The sequence below is a fragment of the Hylobates moloch genome, unplaced genomic scaffold (genome assembly GCF_009828535.3).
Source record: "Hylobates moloch isolate HMO894 unplaced genomic scaffold, HMol_V3 SCAFFOLD_9, whole genome shotgun sequence".
In the NCBI taxonomy this organism is placed as follows: Eukaryota; Metazoa; Chordata; class Mammalia; order Primates; family Hylobatidae; genus Hylobates; species Hylobates moloch.
Genome location: NW_026652284.1, coordinates 104,067,607 through 104,086,745, shown reverse-complemented (window position 1 = coordinate 104,086,745; position 19,139 = coordinate 104,067,607). Strand labels below are relative to the sequence as shown.

The 19,139-nt window shown below is 37.7% G+C and overlaps 1 protein-coding gene across 1 annotated transcript in view; it reads right to left on the bottom strand.

Moving 5' to 3' along the window:
• FAM91A1 (family with sequence similarity 91 member A1) overlaps nt 1-19,139 on the bottom strand; it is a 46,731-nt gene that overhangs the window by 13,017 nt on the left and 14,575 nt on the right. The window contains exons 9-18 of the mRNA XM_032760380.2: nt 17,417-17,523; nt 16,877-16,915; nt 16,255-16,367; nt 15,364-15,479; nt 14,601-14,713; nt 14,223-14,309; nt 12,223-12,355; nt 4,221-4,369; nt 2,811-2,945; nt 2,578-2,691 (exon numbers count right to left, since the gene is read on the bottom strand). Coding sequence (XP_032616271.1) covers nt 2,578-2,691; nt 2,811-2,945; nt 4,221-4,369; nt 12,223-12,355; nt 14,223-14,309; nt 14,601-14,713; nt 15,364-15,479; nt 16,255-16,367; nt 16,877-16,915; nt 17,417-17,523 — 1,106 coding nt within the window. The remainder of the gene's footprint in view (nt 1-2,577; nt 2,692-2,810; nt 2,946-4,220; nt 4,370-12,222; nt 12,356-14,222; nt 14,310-14,600; nt 14,714-15,363; nt 15,480-16,254; nt 16,368-16,876; nt 16,916-17,416; nt 17,524-19,139) is intronic.

Genomic DNA, 19,139 nt, shown 5'->3' with positions numbered 1-19,139 from the left:
TGTCACTTCCTTCTGTGTTCCCTAGAGTAGTGGTATCACCACCTCCTCTGATATCACTTCCTCCTATGTTCCCTACAGTAGTGGTATCACCACCCTTCTACCTTCACAAGCCAAATACCCCAGAATCTTTCTTCCCTCTACCCATCTCTCTCAGATATCTGATCAATTCTATTAATTGTATATTTGTAGTAGTTCTTAAATCCATTTTTCCTTTCAATTCTTATTACCATGTCCTTGATCCGGGCTATCTTTATCTCTTATCTAAACTACTACACACAGTCCTAATTGGTCTTCTTGCTTCAGGTGTCTCCCCACTCCCTCCCATTCTCAATATCATCCCAAGGTTGATTCCTGAAACACACTTGACCATGTTAATCCCTGTTACCCCCCTGTAATTGCTACCATCACTCTATAGGTCAACTTCTCAGCTCCACGGCAGGACACTCAAGGCAGGCGGCACTGCAGGGCCCACCTACTTCTCCAGACTTGTCTCTGACCGCGACCCCTCACACTCCAACTCACCCCTCAAACACACCAAACAACTTATTGGCCCTGGCATATTATGTCACTTCATATTCTTATTTATTCCACAAACACTAACTGGACAACTACTATGACCCAAGCACTGTGCTGGGCACTAGAAAAATAGCAGCAAAGAAAAAAGAAAAAAAAAAAAATTCTTGCCCAGAGATTTAATCATGCTGACCCCTACTACCTCGCTTCTTTTAAATCATCCTTTTGTATTCAGCCTGGGTCTCGCTTTCTCTAAGGAACCTCCCCTAAGCCCTTCTCCTTGCCCCAAGGCTGGACTGGATAGTTTTTTTTAAGTCTTCCACTATATGTAATTCTATTCGATAAACTGAAACTGAGTGCTTATGCAGCTTTTCCCACCATCCTTAAATTCCTTGAAGATGCGGGGCCCTGTTTTATTTGCATATTCATATTAGCACAAAATATGCACATTCAATTGTTAGATGAACTGATGAAATCTTTACAGAGAACCTATTATGTGCCAGAAAGTGTGCTACACATTTGACACGTACATTTTCATTTCATTCTCTCAATTCTACGAGCATAAACTGCCTACCTTACCACTAGTGGCCATTATTATAAGTGTTTGTTATTATACAACAGATATTGCCATCTCCGTTTTATAGGTGGGAAATAAAGTATAAGGTTTATCACAAAAATGTCACACAGCCCAATAAGCACATGCAAAGAAGCTCAACATTATTAGTCTTCGGGAAAATGTAAATCAAAACTATAATGAGATACCATTCCACACCCCCTAGGGTGGTTATCATCAAAAAGCCACATAATATCAAGTGCCCGTGAGAATGTAAAATGACGCAGCCACTTTGCAAGACAGTCTGACAGTTCCTTAAATGCTTAAACATGGAATTACCATATGACCCAGTAATTCCATCCCTATACATACATAGACAAGAGAAATAAAAACATATGTCCACAGAAAAACTTGTACGCAAATGTTTATGACAGCATTCTTCATAATGGCCAAAAGGTGAAAACAACCCACATGTCCATCAACTGATGGAGGAATAAACAAAATGTGGCATATCCATACAATGGAACATTATTTGGCCTCAAAAAAGGAATGAAGTATTGATACTACGACAACATTATGAACCTTGAAAACATTATGTTAAATGAAGGAAGCCAGTCACAAAAGACCACATATTATATATGATTCCATGCACATAAATGCCCAGATTCGGCAAATCTATAGAGACAAGTAGATTAGTGTTGCTTAAGACTAGGGGGAAGGAGACAAGTAGCAGGGAGAAAATAGAAGAGTGATCACTAAAGGATACAGGGTTTCTTTTTAAGGTAATGAAATGTTCTAAAATTGAGTGTGGTGATGGCTGTACCTATCTGTGAACACACTAAAACCCACTTAACTGCACAATTTAAATTGGTGAATTGTACAGTATGTGAATTATATACTCAATACAGTAGTCCCTTTTATGTGAGGTTTTGCTTTCCATGGTTTTAGTTATTATCTGTGGTCAACCAAGGTCTGAAAATAGGTGAGTATAGTATAACAAGATATTTTGAGAGAGATCACATTCATATAACTTGTATTACAGTATGCTATTTTCTTATTAGTAATTGTTAATCTCTAGTAAGAGATGTCTAATTTATAAATGAAACTTTATCACAGGTGTATATATATATATATATGAAAACACATACTATATATAGGGTTGGGTACTATTGGTGGTTTCAGGCATCCCCTGGGGTCTTGGAACATATTCCCCACAGATGAGGAAACTACTGTAAAGCTATTATTTTAAAAAAAATTTTTTAAATTGTGATCACGCAGCAAGCAGGTGAGGCTGCAATGCAAACCTGGGTCTAACTTCAAAGTTCATGTTATTTCTACCACTCCCACACTGCCAAACGGCCAGGACTAAAATCCACATCTCTGATTTTTTACGTTTCAACTTTATAAATTTCAAATGACTGACATTTTATTGCAACTCAATATAGAAAGCTAGAAAAATTATCGACTTTATAATTAAAAAGTCAAAATTGATTATTTCAAACAAGATGTACCTGAATTAAAACTGCAGAATGTGTTAAAGCATCATTCAACATCGTGAGCACATTTGAGGTAGGAACTACTCCAGGATCATGGCCCCAAGATGTTATTAGCAATCGATCATAACTCTATTGAAAAGAAATTAACAGGTAAAATTGCATTCAGAAATAAGGAAAATATTAAGAAGTTATCTAGCATACTGCTCACACACACACACAAAAAAACCATCCAAACCTCACACACATACCTGAAATATATCTGGCAGTTTTCGAAGTCTTGTACCTTTGGACAATAAAAGGGATGGTGGTCCTTGTCCAGTGATATGATAAATGTACAGTTTAAACCAGACAGAGCTGACTTCTGGGATAGCTGGTCCAATATGCTGCAATCATAAAACAGTTAAGATAAAGTTAAAGCAGAGTGTTACATAAGTGACCGAGAACAGTCTTACAAACAGCAAATCCCTTCACATAAATGTTAACTGCAATTATCCTCAAGAAAATAATTTTAAATGCTCCATTAAAATAGTTTCAGTTTTATACTGGAATTAAGAAATCATGTCTTGTCACTGTAATTAAGAGAATGCGCTCTGGAGAAGACGGCCTAGTGTGGCATCTTGGTTTTACCCATCCAGCCGTATCACCTCAGGAAGGTTACTTAAGCTCTCTGTGCCTCATTTTGCTCAATCTATAAAATAGCAATAAAGAATCTACCTCAAGAAGATGTTGTAAGGTTGTTCAAAAAGCTTAAAACAGTACTTGGAATATAATAAGCTCGATATTAAAGTATTAGCTATTATTATCATTAATCACATACAATTTTCACAAGAGGAATCGCCCACCCTTCCATCCATTTTACCATTTATTCGGTAGTTCATGGATTCCTACCATGTCTGGAGGTTGTGTTAAGGAACAGGAGAGGTTGGGGGGTGTGCACAAAGAATTATTTTAAAAAGGTTAGTTAGATGCAAATCTCTTGTTGAATACTAAGGACAAAATTGGTGTGAAGACAGGATCCTCACTGAGGCAGCTAGAACATAGGCAAATTAACTGTGTACAAGAATCCCTTTCTGCTACATCATTAAACCCTGCATTGTCTAGGAAACCAGGTAAGATGCAGCACTGAAGAACAGCAACATAATCCCCACTCTGAAAATGGCACAGGCCACAACTTCCTTGTTAAGTGTACAAATGAATGCAACTGATATATATATTTTTTGAGTAAAAGTCCAGAAGGAATTTTCACATATAAATTATACAGTTAACCAGAGTTCTAGCTTTCAAGCACCATCTTTTCTTTTCAGCTTATTCAGAATCACAGCCCCACTTCAAAGACATTTAACTTTTCCTAATTAAATTTATCTTATCCCTCAAAATAATGCCAGCTTCCTTTCTGGAGCATCCTAAAACATTCTCTTTAAACTATTCTGTACATGAATAAATTTTAATCTAATGTGTCACAAGTCACTAGGTGATACTTATATAAAATATATCAATTACACTCCACAAATTGAACATACCATCTTACAAAGGCATAAAATACAAAATTGCTTTCTATGATTCAGTGATTTTAATAGTTGGTATCTGCAGATAGAGAAGAAAACAAAACTGACGGGACTCATGACACTACCAAGTGGATCTTCCAAGTAGGTCTTTACCTGAGGGGTGCAGCTGCTGACAGGCCGGATTTCATTGGTGAGGGGAGCCATGGAAACAAGCAGTGTGTAATTTTTGTTTAGAACTCTGCTGCAAGTTGCAGGGTCCAAACCAAGAAGGCTTTCACAGCGTAAGAGATCCAGAGGAAAACCTGAGTTATGGTCAAGCACACACAGAGAATAAAAGACTGACAGTGTGAAACAAAAATGTTGAAGATGCAATATTGATAACTGACTTAAGATTTTAAATTTTCTTTTTAAGGTAGAGTAACTCTATTAAGAAGTACCAAACTTCCTAGGAGACCACCAAGACACTTTAAGATGCAAAGCTAAAATGTTTTATTCTTTGGTCTAGACGGATAATCATCTACTTCAGGTTACTTTTTACTGCAACAAAATGTACTTGTTTTACCGTACTTCCTCTCTCCGGATTACAACAGTGGCATATCGTTGACCCTTGACCAGAGGATTTACAGATGCTGACGCCTTGCACAGTCAAAAATCTGTATATAATTTCAGACTTCCCGATGACTTAACTACTAATAGCCTACTGCTGACTGGAAGCCTTACCAATAACATGAACAGTTGATTAATACATATTTTCTATGTTATATGTACTATATGCTATATTCTTACAATAAAGCTAGAAAAAAGAAAATCATAAGGAAGAAAACCTATATTACTATTAACTGGAAGTGGATCATCATAAAAGTCTTTTTCCTCATCTTCACAGTAAATAGGCTGAAGAGGAGGAGGAAGAGGAAGGGCTGGGCTTGTTGTCTCCAAGGTGACAGAGGCAGAAGAGGTGGAAGGGGAGGCAGGAGAGGCAGGCATGATGGGTGTAACTTTACGGAAACACACTGTAAGTTCCATCTAACTTTCTTGTTTCTTAATGTATCTAAAAATGTCTCTATACAGTACCAATTCTTCTTTCGCCATCTGCTTTAGTTGCAGTGTCTGCATCATAGAAGAGTGCACAGAAGTCAAAAGCAGTCTTGAATAATCAGAATCCTGCCAGACGGTCTAATGTCAATTTATTTTCGGCACTGCTTTTTCTATGTCTTCCTCATTGTCTGGCACTCATTTGGAAGCACCCATCTCCATCAAGGTGTCTATTAGCTCTTGAAGAAATTCAAGAGCTGTATCTTTTTTTTTTTTTTTTTTTGAGACGGAGTCTCACTCTGTCACCAGGCTGGAGTGCAGGGGCGCCATCTCGGCTCACTGCAACCTCTGTCTCCCAGGTTCAAGTGATTCTCCTGCCTCAGCCTCCCGAGCAGCTGGGACTATAGGCAGGCGCCACAACACCCAGGTAATTTTTGTATTTTTAGTAGAGACAGGTTTCACCATGTTGGCCAGGATGGTCTCGATCTCCTGACCTCGTTATCTACCCACCTCGGCCTCCCAAAGTGTTGGAATTACAGGCATGAGTCACCATGCCCAGCCAAGACCCATATCTTAAAACGCTTCAGGCCGGGCACAGTGGCTCCTGCCTGTAATCCCAGCACTCTGGGAGGCCGAGGTGGGCGGATCACGAGGTCAGGAGATCGAGACCACCCTGGTCAACATGGTGAAACCCCGTCTCTACTAAAATACAAAAAATTAGCCAGGAGTGGTAGCACATACCCATAGTTCCAGCTACTCGGGAGGCTGAGGCAGGGGAATCGGTTGACCCGGGAGGCGGAGGTCACAGTGAGCTGAGATTGTGCCACTGCACTCCAGCCTGGCAACAGACCAACACTCCATCTCAAAAAAAAAAAAAGGCCCTTCACTCCCCACCTTTTAGCCATATCCAAAATCTCTTTCATTATTTCCTAGATTAGCTCTGTTATAAATCCTGTGAAGTCAGGTACAACATCTAGACAGTTTTCTCCAGCAGAAATTTATTATTTTAGGCTTGATGGCCTTCACTGCTTTTTCTAAAACAATGATGGCATCTTCAGTGGTGCAATTCTTCCAGACTTTCATGAGGTTCTATTAGAGTTCTCTTCCATAGCGCAGACAATCCTTTCTATAGACTACTGTGTGTAAAAAGTCTTAAAGGTCATTATAACCCCCTGATTTAGAGGCTGAATCAGAGACACTGTGTTTGGGGACAAGTAGATCACTTCAATGCCTTCAGTGTTGAACTCATGCGGGTTCTGCGTGGGTTAACCAGGACCACTGTCCAGTACCAAAAGAACTTTAAAAGGCAGTCCCTTATTGGCAAGGTACTTCCTGACTTCAGGGACAAAACATCAAAGGAATCAGTCCAGAAAAAGGGTTCTTGTTGCCCAGGCCCTTCTGCTGTATAGCCAAAAGACTGGCAGCTGGCATTTATCTTTTCCCTTCAAGGCTCAGCAGCTTTATAGATAAGCGCAGTCCTGACCAGAAACCTGACTACATTTGCACAAAACAGTAGTAAGCCTGCCCCTTCCTGCCTTAAATCCTGGTGCTCATTTCTCTTCCTTACTAATAAATGGCATTTTTTTCCAGAATAGGACACTTTCGCATGCATTAAAGACCTCTTTAGGCAGATATCCTTTCTCCTCAATGATTTTCTTAATGGTATCTGTATTACTCCGTTCTTGCATTGCTATAAAGAAATACCTCCGACTGCGTAATTTATGAAGAAAATAGGTTTAATTGGCTCATGGTTCTGCAGGCTGTATAGGAAGCAGAACGGCCTCTGCTTCTGAGGAGGCCTTACTCCTGCATTTTCAATATGAGAAAAAGAATTTTGCAAAAAGTGCAATGTTTTCATGCCTGTTGGCACAGATGTAAAAACAGCTTCATAAGTTTCCTTCTCTTATTTAACAATCGTCTTTTACACTGGATTTCCCTATCTTGAAATGATGGGCAACTGCAGCTGTAGATCTCAATCTGCAGTACATACCACGCAATTCAACTTTTTCTTGTAATGTTACAACTTTTCTCCGCTTCTTGGGAGAATTTCCAGCATCACTAGTGGCTCTCTGTATGGCTCCCCTAGTGTTATTCAAGGTTTATGGTACTGCACTAAATCAATGAAAAATATGAGAGAACCACGAGAGATCACTTTTAACTGCAATAGGCAATTTAATGTAAAGACAAATTGCTCACTCAGAGATGATCAGCGTCACAGGGCATTTTAAGCAGGTACTCAGGTAGATAACAACACTTGAGCTCACCACAATAGCAACAAGAGATACCTACAAAATTATTACCGTAGTACCATATGTACGACAGGTAATTGTATGCAGTTACAGCTTAATACTATATCTTTCCATTTATTTACATTTCTTTCAACTGCAATGTCTCTGTATGATCTGTAAACGTGTGCATTAAGTTTTGATATGTTTGAATGTTTTATAATGGATCTGTATATATTTTATGGTAATAAATGATAAAATAGACTAGTATCTACATATATTTTATGCATACATGACATATGTAACTTTTCCTTAACTTCTTTGACATTTCTAGGCTATGAGGTTTGTCTGCAAGTTTTTTCAAGTTGTCACAAATTTCCAAAAAATGATCCAAAACGTTTACTCATAAAAGTCAGCCCATAAGTGGACCTGTGCAATTCATAGCCACGTTGTTCACTTGTCAACTGTATTACGAAAGCCTAAGTGCCAGAAGAAGCTATGTGCTTCTCTCCTTCAGTTTCCGATCTCTACAAAGAGAATCATAACCAAGTCCTCATTTTAGTATAGGGGCAAGAGCTCCTCATTTGGAAATGTGTACCCTAGATTTCTGGTCCATAGAGCATGAACTCACTCAACATACAACAGATTTTAAGCATTCTTATTCTTAATCCTTTTGAAAAATACCAAATCCTGTTGCTCTCTAAAAAGAGATATTTAATGTTAAAAGAAACTTCAGAAGATCAAGGTAGCTATAGCCTCCTTCAAGCAAGAATACATCTAAAAATATAGATATATACATATAATGGCCTCCTGAAAATGCCTAGAAGCAATGAGCACAACTAACACCAGTATCTTGGTCTCGAATAGCAATCCCCAGTAAAAGAAATTAGGCTGCTAGGACAAATGGCTGATTCCAGGACTGAGGCAGAATAAATACACAATAAGATGCTATTGCTTGGCCAGAAAGTAAAGAATTGCTTAGGGGAGAAACCTGGAGGCATGTCATAAGGAGAAAGGAGACAGGAGCCAAGCTTAAAGGAAAACCTCATGGCAAAATCTGAGAAAACTGGGGCACAAAAATAATTGAGACACAATAATGACTAATCACAGACTACTGAAAAGACAAGAATTCATAAATTCATACAGAGAATACGAGAGAATGCCTGGTCACAACTGTTAAATATGGCAGAAGTGCTAAAGAGGGGGAAAAATTACCAATTTCCAACCATCAAAGTACAGAATGGTTCAGGCAAGAACCACCAATGGATTCTAAATCTAGGAAGAAACACTGATGAGGATTGGGATATCTGCATGGTCTCAAAGTATTTCCCCACCGATTGCTTATCAGTTGTGAGAGAAAAAAAATAGTTGACTATACAGTGGAAAAATCAGACAATGCATTAACTGGGTGATCAAAATTAACATCACCAATGAAGGGTAGACGGAAAGCATGGGGTGTGAGGAAGTGGGATGACAGGGTGAGGTATAGGATAGCAGATCACAGAACGTTTAACCATAAGGTCAGCATATTTTCTGGGAGGGTCCCTAAAGGAAGGGCTACATCCTGGCTCAGGTTGAGGGTGAGTCAAAGTTCATGGGGCTGGAAGAAGGAGAGAAGCTTAAACAAGCTTTGGCTAATACGGGGCTGGAAGAACAAGAGAAGCTTAAACAAGCTTTGGCTAACAAGCATTTTGTTCTGATTGATAATTCAGAACAGGCAGTTCAGCCCACTGCTTATGAGGCAAAGAAAGGGAATTTGGAGGATCTGTTTCTGACCTTGTCGTAGGTGAACAGAAAGGAGTGGGGAATTCATCTGTGAATCTTATCTAAGTCATACGGGGAAAAAGTGGGTCCTTGCACTAAGCCCCTTCCCAAAACACAAAAGGGTGAAGGGATGTCTTAACCTTCAGGCAAAATTCAACATTATCAATGTCAAGTATAGATAATATTTAATGTATACTAAAACAGGGAAAGTAGGAAGTCTAAAGAGTTCATGGTGGTTAGAACACGTTTCTAACAGCTTGACAACTGTGATTCCTTTCCTACAAACGTGGTTTAATTCCTAAACATTTCCACAGTACTAGGCTGCCAAATTATAAACAGTGGTTTTTATGTCTGACTTACACTAATCACAGTTAAACAATGTCCTTTTAAAGACAAAGATACCTGGGGGAAAAAATCATGCTTATAAAATGAGAAAAAAACAGACCACACATCGCTTTTATTTATAAGCAGTGCACCGTGCTATTTAAAACCAAGGGATTAAGGACTCTTAGGACTAAGAAACTAGTTCCAAGTATAACAGAGTTTGCTTGTATGATATTGCAACGCTTTTACTTTATAGTAGATAACAAGTACTACATGATATACCCAAAGTATAAATTATTAGTGACATAAAAAGAAAATTATTTTTCCTCAAACAAGATGCTTAAAACATCAATACTAGAGGATTTCTTTTTTTTCTTCAGAGATGGAGTCTCAGTCTGTCACCCAGGCTGGAGTGCAGTGGTGTCATCTCAGCTCACTGCACCCTCAGCCTCCCAGGTTCAAGCAATTCTCCTGCCTCAGCCTCCTGAGTAGCTGAGATTACAGGTGCCTGCCACCACACTTGGCTAATTTTTATATCTTTAGTAAACACAAGTTTTCACCATGTTGGCCATGCTGGTCTTGAACTCCTGACCTCAAGTGACCTGCCTGCCTCGAGCTCCCAAAGTGCTGGGAATACAGGCATGAGCCACCACACCCAGCAGAGAATTTCTTTTCTAAAAAAGAGTAAGTTTCAGTTACCAAGCCCAGTACCTGCAGAAAGCAACATTTCTCAACAGGGTGAGCATGAAGCCTTAATGCCCTAAGATATCCTCTACATAGAACGAATGACTTTTTTCATGCATTGAGAACGGTACTAATGTGCACCATCATTAGAAAAACTGAGAAATAGTCATGCCAATCATTTCCATGTTCTGCAATTCAGATGAGGAGCTCAGCTAAGAAATGCTGGTAGCAAAAATGAAATTTCAAAAGTAATTGCAGGTTTGGTCTTAAGGGGAGGCATTCATCAAATTTAACTTTGGAGACCCAGCAATTATTCTAAGCAATTAAATCTCCAACTAGGGTCAGGAACAGTCTAACATTAAACCCACCTTAAAGGTTAGGATTGCACAGGACTATTTCCATAGAGAATAGGTTTAGATTTACCACTTAACTTACTTCATGGTACACTGACTATTCATGGGGAAAAAGTTTAGCCCAGACTACTAAGAAACAAATGTTTATGGGTAAATGAATACAAAGCTTAGCGTTCAAGAGAAGATAATATAGGGACAGCGCAATGGAAAAAAAATCAACAGACACAGATTCAAGTCTTCCATTCCTGGCTCTTCCATTTACTAATAATATGGGCTTTGATGATTAAAAAACAAGCAGAAGATTTAGCTAATATAAACTACAATTTCTTTATCTATAATAGGAGTTAACACTTCACTGGTCACTAGTACTCTCTAACGTTCTCAGATTCTGTGATAGGAAGGAAAGGACAATGTATTTCAAGACAGCTTTAACAGAATATTTCAAATCATCTAATGCAGTATCTCCATAAATCACTAAAAAGTCCCAGAAATTCCAGGAGTTTTATATCCAAAGACATCTTCAAGACTGTGCCACTCATCACTGCTTCATCACATGATTTAGTGTTTATTAACCAAAAATGGTTATCCATCAACAAATGCCTACCAGTAACTGCTTCAGACTCTTGGCATTTGGCGATTTAATATTCTCAGTTTTAACTATTTATGAATGATCTCAAAAAGAGCCCCAGTATGTAACAATTTGTAATGCTTCATATAAGGCATATTAAGGCTGCAGAAGTGAATCACTTGATACCAAGTGAGTCTAGCCTTACTCAGGTAAACTACTCAGCATGTTTGTTCTCACCTATGTGACAGCTTGTTAAGTAACAGCTGAATCCTCCCTCAATTTTAAAATTGAGCTGAAAAGAAAGCCAGATGCTAGTGAGAGAATAAATGAAAACGGAGATGATTAAGAAACTGATGTTCTTGGCCAGAAAAATAGTTTTTAGGTGAATGAAACTAATCGAAATTAAATGTTACAGTGGTATTGAGGACCCATGAAGCCCCAACACACAACTCTTGTGAATGTCTAAGAACTTGAGCCAAGTGCTCCCGCAGTGGTGCCCAAGCCTAGCTGAGCATTGGAATCATCTTTTAAAAAACACACATTCCTGAGTGCCATGCCACACCTCAAAACCTACTGAATCCAAATCCCCATCTGGGTAGAAATTCTGACACCATCAATTCAACTGAAGTTTGGGAACCCCCAACTATCACAAAACTGAGAGTGCCCAGTAGGGCAACAGCTCCATTAAAGTTCATCAATACCTTAAAATTGCCACTACTTCTTTTACTCTTTAAAAAGAATTATCTATTTCCTTTTTAAAAGTAAAATCTTTTGGTAAGTATTGCAGTAGCATTTGAACAGAAGGCTCCTCTTTATTCTTTTCATTATGATGGAATCTTTCATTCTTGAAATTTTATGCTTCCTACATTAACTAAAATTTTGCCCTTGTTCACCCCTCAGAGCTGATGCCTATTCTAAATTCCATCCAGCTACTTCAATAAATTAACATTCTAACACTTTTGTAGGTATTGAACAGATTTAAATACTATAAATGTTAGTGGCACATGAGAAGAGAAAAAGTAAAATAAGGTTAAGAAACAGTTAACAAGCAAGAAATTCACAAAACAGGCCTCTAGTTATAAATTCGATATGCTATCTACACAAAATATATAAGTGATGATTACATAAGTGAGCATGATCTGTTTAATTTCTTAGAAAAAAGTTTCATATGATCACGTCTTCAAAATTAAATATATTTATCATACCATAATTGGGTTGGTCTGGCTGTGCAGTTTGCGCAACTAGATCTTTGTTATGACGCAGAAACAGTATTGTGTTTCTCAGAGTAAGTGCATGATCAAAATATCTCTGTGCTTCTCCTTCACCAGTGCTCTGAACCTAAACCAAGACAAAATAGATTTTTGCAAGAAAAATACCACTTTTATGCCATTCACTCTAATAATCATATAATAGAGATATAAGACATTATTCAAAAGTAGTGAATCAAAAATTTGCCCAGGCAATACTGAAACAAGTTATTAACCTCAGTCTTGGTTGAGTTCCCAATTTTACTACATCTATGAAGATAGAAATTACTTCAACTAAGACTAACAATTTTAGCAATTGAATAATGCTAAGTTATAGCATTATATGTTACGTGTTCCATGTGATTCAGAGTGTTTAAACAACTCTAAAACCCATATTCTGCTCCATCTAGGAAAGTACTCCAATCCAAGGTCACCAGTTTTACCTGTAATTCTCATCACTTTGTTCACAATGCTGTATTACCAGTTACAAGAGACACTGGAGTCTGTGATTCAACATAGCTGTTCACCATTGCTGAACACACAGCTTAAATTCACTCAACAAAGATTTACTTAGTGCCTCCTATGGACTATGACCTCCCTAGGAGATAAAGACAGAGTAATGGACAAAACCCCTGCCTTCACTGGCCTTATAGTTTAATGCATGCTCTTCTGAATAAGTCACCTTTTCATAAGTAGAGACACATATATCCCAGAAACAACACAGAAAATGGAATGATAGGTCTACCAACAGGAAAATAACTAAATCAGATCTGCATAAATTTAAAAAATCAATCTTAATCAAGATCAAACTACTTAAAAAATAGCTAAGAATCCACTTTAAAAACTAAGCCTCAGACTGAAAGGCTTTCCCAAGAATGACTTTGTGATGAAAAAGAACATAGATTTATGAGTGAGTAAAACAGCAGAAGTCATCTTGCAATTTGCTACATTTGATAAAAGACTAGCTGAGGTGAAAAAAAGATAAAAATCAGGAAACCAGGACTTGAAATATGCAGTAACATAGTAAGAAATTTATTAGTAAAAGATAATATACAATAAGAAATGGGGTTAACAAATAAAGAAGCATGAAGAAATAAACGGCAGTATAAAGGTAAAAGTAAAAGAGACCAATTAATAGCAAAGGATTATCTCACACATATTTCTGCACTAATAAAAGTAAAAATCCTATGGAGTAGGAGCAGTGAAAAATGTTATGGTCTTTTTTTTTTTTTACGATATAAAGGAGTTACAGAATCACCACAAATTCTCTAAACAGCACATTTAATATACAAAGTTCATCATAAAGCACAAAAGGCACCAAAAGTATTAGTCAAGGAACAGATTAGGCACAGAAACTATTTGAATACAAAGAGGACAGAATAAAATATCCAAAGAATGAAAAACACCAATAAAGGGCAATCAGATTTATTTAGAGCTAAGGAAAACTAGGGCTGTACTCACGGGGAAAAAGGTGGTTAAGAGCAAATATGGCTGAAGTCTTCAAGATGCTACAAGGGATAGTGAGAGCGGACATAAATATGATACCCAGGGACATTGTTCCAGATTCAAGGTAAATGGAACAAAAACTTCAAATCAAACTGCTTCAGAGGTGATCTTAGAGAGTCATACCAGAAAAAAAATTGAAAGGCTATTTTAGAAAAAATTCAACTTAAAAAATTACAGACCAAAATTTCTATACCCCATTTCTTCGTTATATCAAATTACGTTAAGAATTAGATGAGGTAGACATATCACTTTAAAAATCACAAAATCAATTCACCCACTCAATATGTTTAAGTCTAAACGACTGTCAGAGTACTAAGTTGGGGAATGAGGTAGGAACGAGCAAGAATACACCAAAAGCCCATCCAAATCAACAGACTGTATAACTGGCATTCTGCCAAGCAAGGAAAGATTCCAAATGCCCTAACATCCCCTAACATGCAATCTACATTTACCTTTTCTAGTTCTATAAGAAAACTGTCCAGAGACTCATCTGAGAGTTTGCCTACTTCAAACATTGTGACTGCATGACTTTTCAAGTTCTGAAAAAAAGAAACAAAATATTAAAGTTCTACTTCTCCCTTTTTATGCTAAGCATAATATCTAATATTTATATTATCCTTTCAAATATATTTAAACTTAAGGATTGGGGGGGTGAGGGGCTAATTCTTCCAATTACAAAAGGACCCTCCCTGAAAGTTATTATACTCCTCTAAGTCAGTTGTGCTTCGGGAATAAATGTTGTATTTTAAAAAAGATACAAAAGCACTAAATTATTTTATATCTAGTATTTATTTTAAACACCTTCATATTTAAACAAGAATTGGGCTTACTGGTGAAAGATTCCCCATCATTAAGAAGGCAGTAAGAGTGGAGTCAAACAGGAATGCGATGCGCTTCGTGTGTCCTGTAGACAGACTCAGGCTGCTTACACTGGCTGTGTCAGCTGAAAAACACCATAATGTAAAATTAAGTAAATGGAAATTATTCTTTGCTTACCATTTGGAGTGAAAGTATTCCATTTCAGCTTTATTTGATAACCAGAAAGTACATAATTTTAAAAAGGCACTATTATAGTCATAAGAAGTTCCAGCCATACCTATTTTGAAGCGCAAAGAATATTAAAAAGCATTTAACCCTAGGCCTTGTCCACTATGCTGTGTTTCCCTTTGGGCTTAGCCTCACCATTCTCTCGGGCTGAAATGGCTTTCCTTCCCTGACCAGCTGGCAGGCTCTTCTTCATTCTTAGCTCAAATAACATCTTCTCTGTGAAGGCTTCCCAAACCTCTCTAGCCAATTAAGGGTCTCTTCCTCTTTGCACCCTAAAAGCATTATAATTGGTGCCCATGTTGTTGTAATTTGTTTGGTCACATTCCCTTCTCTCTCCTTAGACTTAATTCTTAGAAGAAAGGTACCATATTCTTGTCAATTGTACACACCTAGGACTTAGCACAGTGCCCAAAACATAGTGAAACACTCAAAGACTGCGTATTGAATAAAATCTAAAATAAAACTAGAAGATAACTGTAAGAGTGTATGTTTGGACATGTGCCGTACCTACAGACAGACTCTATGTTAAACTGAGTTACTGCTAACCTGGATCTTCTTGACTATTTGTATCAGTGTCAGTTGCCGATGAAGCTTCTTGTACAGGACTCCTACTTTCCCCTCCATCCCATGACAAGAGCATCTTCTGCGGATCTAAGGTACTCCTATTAATGAAGAATGCATTTGCTTTTTAAAAATCATATAAATGGCCTTACATTAAAATATCTACTGAAGTTAAGACTTAAATTATGAACAATCCATCAAAATCCAGTCTTATATTCAAGCCCAAAATTAAGACGCAGCCCAAAAATGCTCTGCCTACATACAACAAGGGTTCTTAACTAAGATCCACGGATAGGCTTCAGAAAATTCAAGAACCCTTCAAGATTTTATGTAAAATATTTATTTGCTTTTTTTCTGGGAAAAGGCTTCTTAGTTTTCATAATATTCCAAAAAAGATCTGTAACACACACACATGATTAAAAATCACTAATATAAAGGGTTCACCTCAACTGACAGGTTGAATAAATAAAATTTCTGGGCCAGGTGCAGTAGCTCACACCTGCAATCCCAACACTTTGGGAGGCCAAGGTGGGTGGATCAGTTGCGGCCAGGAGTTCAAGACCAGCCTGGCTAACATGGTGAAACCCCACCTCTAACAGAAACACAAAAAATTAGCTGGGCATGGTGGTGCACACCTATAGTCCCCACTACACAGGAGGCTGAGGCATGAAAATCACTTGAAACGGGGAGGTGGAGGTTGCAGTGAGCCGAGATCGCGCCACTGCACTCCAGCCTGGACGACAGAGAGACTTTGTCTCAGTAAATAAATAAATAAATAAATAAATAAATAAATAAATAAATAAATAAATAAATGTAAAATTAAATGTCTTTTCAAAAGGAAAGTCTAATATCTCATACTGAATAAATTTAAGTTACTTTAATCTGTTTATGGATGGAACATTCTTCCATGATGAATGAAGTTGATCCAGATTAATTACTTGTCCCTTCTTATGGGCAAAGCCCAATCGGCAATACATTGAAACAGCATTCTGAAAGGAATATAAAGGAAACTAATTAGCATTTGAAATAAACCAGACATCAGAATATTTGTAGAGAAAAAATAGTGTAATAGACTAATAGTGATCCTCAAACATTTTCATCCCGTAACTAGAAACTATTCTCAGTAGACCTGCTCCTCCCTTAAGGTCTTCATAAATGTACAGGAGGGAATGTTTCCAACTCTCTGGCCTTGCCCTCCCTACATCTACCCCTAATGAAGCAAGAGTTGTTGCTTTAACGGACCTCACTACAAGATACTGCTTGGGCTGCTTCTTGCATGAGTGCTCTCTTTTCAGTCCATGTGTTTGAATCCCAATTCAGGGCCCGTTATCCTGCTCTTTCCTGTCTTCGCAAGTGCCCCTTTACTGTGCCCGCTCTCTCAGACAGGTAACAACAATCTCAATGTCTTCGTTTCTCAGTAGCTTATCAAGATAAAAATCTACTAGTAAAATCCACTCAGTTATCACATCACAAGTAAATGAGTATAAAAATAACATACCTTAACCAGGGATAAGTCAATCTCAAGGACATTTGCAAGCTGGAAGATAAAATTAAAATTTATTTTTACATTCTCAGAATTAATAGCACATTACACAGTTGTAATAGACCAATATAATCATAATCGGCAAAATTTTAAGTTAAGAATAATTAGAAGACTGAATAAATTTTGAATTCAGAACTTTCTTCTTTCCCTATCTCTAAGATCCTTATCGTACAAATCCAGGGAGTGACCATAACAATTTAAGATTACTTACTCTTTAATTTTGTCTCATTTAAAATAAAATTCCTGGATAGATCAATATAGTCTGCAATACTTTAGTATAAAAAGTCATATAAAAAGTTAACCAAATTATAAACTTAAATTTTAATATACATTTATAAGAATTAACGTTAAGAATAATGACATTTAAGTGTAATAATGGTATGATCTCCCCACATGGAGATTTTAAAAACATATTACCATATTAAATAACTTTACTTACTTTACACAAACTTATAATCTTGAGATTATATTTTCATGAGACGTTGTCAAACTTACCTCTGCAACATTTGTGTGCTCATCTATTGAAACAAATATCTTATAGAGTAGAGTTTCAAAATAATCACCTTGCACTCGATTCATTACAAAACCTTCAAGAGGTGGAACTAAAACAAACAGAAGAGATATTTCTCAGTGATACAATTTTATAAAACAAGAAAGTATAATTTACATATCTAATTAAAAAAAGAAACCTCTAACTTAGGGACTGAATGCAGCTTTTGATTTATTTATCCACTCCATAGCAAGTTTTCTGAAACTCTACAACAATATCTACACAGAGAAGACTCTGAAGGTAGACACGAAATCCACAGAGTTCATTTAATTCACCCTGGAACTCTCAAGAGTTACTGAGACAGGTAATGCTGGATGACACGGACTTGGTAGAAGGGCGAGGGAACAGGGGCTGCTTCAGAATGGGGGAGCCTGCAAAGGGTTTCTGATACATGTGTTTTTGATGCCTCATAGGCAGCAGGGGCCAAAGCTGAAAAGCAAATGACTGCAAGAGTTGCTATGCTATACGAAAACCAGGTGGATGCAAAGTATTGGCTCTGTCTCCCCATCATCCCTACTCCATCCTAAAAAGGGAAATTCATCTGCATGACCATCATGTTTACCAGGAGTCACTGGGCTAACTCGTTCTTTGGGGCTTTCTTTTCTGGTATCCTCCCCAGTGGGACTCAGTGGCAACAGCGTCAAGATCCTCTTTAGCACAGTGGGCAGCCCAAACATCACTCTCCACCTGAATGTTCATTCATACTCACTTCTATCTCTTTGGTCCAAATATTCTAATCTGATTACCAAAGTGCTCTGCCCAGCCAATAAAAAGCAAGCTCTATGCTTTCCTTTGCCACTCTCCCCTGTGGGTACATTTACCTTGAAAATATCCTGAGAAGGAGGATTGCCTAGGCCATAGTAGCATTTGGGTATCCTTATGTCCCCTGGCCCTAATATCATCTAATTGTACCCGAAAATTTAGATTATTCCTAACAGTGAAAATTAAGACACAATTCAAATGGTCAAAATTAAGACACTGAAAAACTACAATGTACATACATCTGAGGATAGGTTATTCACTTTACAGATCTGGCTCATGTCAGTTTCTAATTTAGTACTACCTATATTTCTAGTCACCTAGGTACTTTTAATGATCAATGGTTTCTTTTTAGAAATATTTTAGAATTCCCATCTTTGACAACATTATTTCCCTACACTATCAGCTATGTAAATAATAATAGCATTTATTGAATGCTTACTAAGTGCTAGGCTATTACCAAGTACTTTATATGTACATTTTCATTTAATCCTCCTAAATCCGTGAGTTGTACGACAGTATAATTACCCCTATTTTAAAATGCATCTATTTATTTATTTATGTACTGAGACAGGGTCTCACTCTGTCACCTAGGCTGGAGTGCAGTGCGGGGATCGTGGCTTACTGCAGCTTCGACCTCCCAGGCTCAAGCAGTCCTCTTGCCCCAGTCCCCCAAGTAGCTGGGACTACAGCCACATGCCAACACGCATGACTAATTCTTTTAATTTTTATTTTTGTAGAGAAGGGGTCCCTTTATATTGCCCACGCTGGTCTCGAACTCCAGGGCTCAAGCGATCCTCATGCCTTGGCTTCCCAAAGTACTGGGATTACAGGTGTGAGCCACTGTGCTTGGCCAGTTACCCCCTATTTTGAGAGATAAAGAAACCAAGGCACTATGAGAGTAGAAAT